Source organism: Salmo salar, chromosome ssa17, assembly GCF_905237065.1.
Source record: "Salmo salar chromosome ssa17, Ssal_v3.1, whole genome shotgun sequence".
Lineage (NCBI taxonomy): Eukaryota > Metazoa > Chordata > Actinopteri > Salmoniformes > Salmonidae > Salmo > Salmo salar.
Window position 1 is genome coordinate 62,554,520 of NC_059458.1, and position 2,657 is coordinate 62,557,176.

Sequence of the window (2,657 nt, forward strand, 5' to 3'; positions counted from 1 at the left end):
TGAATCCCCCATAGAGGTTACAGTAAAACCTGTCCACCCACTCAAATCTGGCCCAGTCCAGGCAGTGAAACTGAAACTAGACTGGTAGCTGTGGGAGTGAAACAGATTTGCATAGACTGGGCTTGGTGGTTATGCGTGTCCCAGAATAGAGCAGCACTGTCACCAGATGTTCGCCCTGTCCCCAGGGGCTTGGAGGTAGAGAAGACTATAACTCTACTCTCTATCTTGAAGTAGTGGCACTTGTAATATTAGTCATTTTTATAATGTATTTAGCTTCAAATCACAGACTATAACACACGTCCAAGATACCGGAAGACTTTGTGATAGTTCTTATTTTATTGCTGTAAAGTCTGTCAAGTTAAACAGGTCTGACACAGACTCAGTATCCTGATGAATACAGACAGTCATCAACTACTTCCATGGCAGAACCTCTTCTATTATATCATAGTATATTGTGATAGTTTTAAATACTGGTCAGTGATGATGTTCAGTGAGAATGAGGTTTAGGACTGAAAGTTTTCAAAGACACCATGAATCAGCCTTCTTGAATGCATTTATTATTCCAAATATATCTATGATCCAGTTAATTAATAGAAACAACACAAATATGCATTGCAAAAATACATCTTTATTTGAATCCATTATTACACAACTGAAGCGTCAAAGCAAACATGACAGTGAATAAAACAGATCACATCAAATCTAAAACTAACAAAATCTCAGTCTACAGAATGGATTGACACATGAACTCAAGTCAAGACCCCTGTTAGTCTATATGAGAGTGATCACTAAATCAGAGAACGAAGCAAGTCAAAGCAGAGGAACCAGCAATCTCTCTCCACGGGGGTGTGTGGCTGGTGGGTCCTACCCAGAACAGTCAGCCTTCCTTAGGGTCTTGGTGACTGGAGTCTGGGATTTCTGCTGGGCTTCACAGGTCACCTCTCCTGCCTTGGTCCACTCCTGGGCAGTGAGAGTCAGGGTGCTGCTCCAGCTGTACAGACCGTCCTTCTCCAGGACCCCGGGATTGGCCTCCTGCCCCTTTCTGGTCCCATCCACTTTCCAGCTCATAGTCCAGTCTGAGGGGAAGCCCTTGTTGGCCAGACATGTCAGTGTGGCTGTTGCTGTACTGGACAGCTCCTCACTAGAGGGGGGCAGGACGGTGAGGGTGGGGGCACTGTTACCTGGAACAAACAGAAGACATCAACTTATTAACTACATCAAGTACAACTACAGTAAGAGCTCATTTTCAGCAAAGTACATGTCAAAGTAAAGTGAATTGGAAATGCCTTCTAATTTTGAATGTAAAAGTTAGATTGTTTAGTGAGATTGTTTAGTAATATGATAAAGCAGATTTATGAACTGAACAAGTATTAAATAAGTAGAGTTACAAGTTATTCGACGTCAGTTATACATGTCATACAGATATTATTTAGGAATGGATCTGATGAGAATGGCCTAGTCATATTCATAGTATTTGCAGAATTTGAGCCTAAATTATTTTTAATCACATATCAACCATGTTAGTTCATGAAGTTGGTTACAAACATAACTGAGACCTTTTGTCTTCACACTAACAGTGAACGATACCATGAACTCAGTGCAACAATAATGACTACTATATCCAATACTATTGAAAATTGTCATACCAGAACTAAGAGTTATATTCTGCAATATACAAATCAGACATAAATAACCCTACAATTTAACATTTTGATTCAACAAAATGAAAGAAGGCCCAGTCAAAAGCAATGAAAACATTTTGAAAATCTAAAATCGCAATATTTTCATATAGACAGAGTGTAAGAGTAATATACTTAGTGTAAACAGAAAGAAATATCAAGAGATCTTGTTACTTACTTCCAACATCTAGTCTGGTGCTGCTACCAAAAGTGTACCACAGTGATACAATCCCTATTACTGCTTGTACAAAAACCTCCTGACCATTGGACAAGCTGAATTTCTTTAGACTGTGGTTCAAATCATTGACTCTAATATGGTATGAATACTTGCCAAAGATGATTTTATCTTGTTCATTTGAAATAAAGTGTTTTTTTGTTTTGTTTTCCTAAAGACGTTGCTGAAACTACTGTTTATTGAACATTTCCTACAAGGTGCAGTATGTTTATTCATACAACTAATCTAGAATGTAGGCTAATCACTTTCATAGTTTAAAGACAGGTCAAATTTGATTAGACGTAATAACATTCATATTCTAACTGGCTATATTATGTGTATTTTGTTTCCCAAAATCATGTTAAAAAAAGTTAGTTAAAAAATCCTCAATATTGAGGCAAAATTTATAGAAATATTGAAACACGACATCAAAAGGTGAATAAAACAGTTAATTTAGTTGTTTACTTACTTCCAACATCTAGTCTGGTGCCGCTACCAAAAGTCCACCACAGTGATACAATCCCTACTACTGTTGGTACAAAAACCTCTCTGTGTTATGATGCTGCAGCTGTTACAGTGAAGATCAGTCATACAGAATCATAATCAACACTAATACACCTGACCATCTTCCAGGTAGAACAAACTGTTTCTAGATAATACAAATTAATTTAATCTTAAATCCAGATATGACTATTTTTTCCTTCTTCTGTGTATCAGGTCCTCCTAGTTTGTAGGTACAGTCCAGCATTAGATCCAGTTGCTAG

The 2,657-nt window shown here is 37.7% G+C and overlaps 1 gene segment (V, D, J or C); it reads right to left on the reverse strand.

The window, feature by feature from the left end:
- Positions 1 to 608: 608 nt before the first annotated feature.
- On the reverse strand, positions 609 to 2,447 carry LOC106576340 (Ig kappa-b4 chain C region-like; the record flags this gene model as incomplete). The annotated part of the segment is given in 2 exon segments: positions 609 to 1,181; positions 2,363 to 2,447. Coding segments are annotated over 2 exon segments (402 nt in total), but the record flags the coding sequence as incomplete, so codon positions are not given.
- Positions 2,448 to 2,657: the final 210 nt, after the last annotated feature.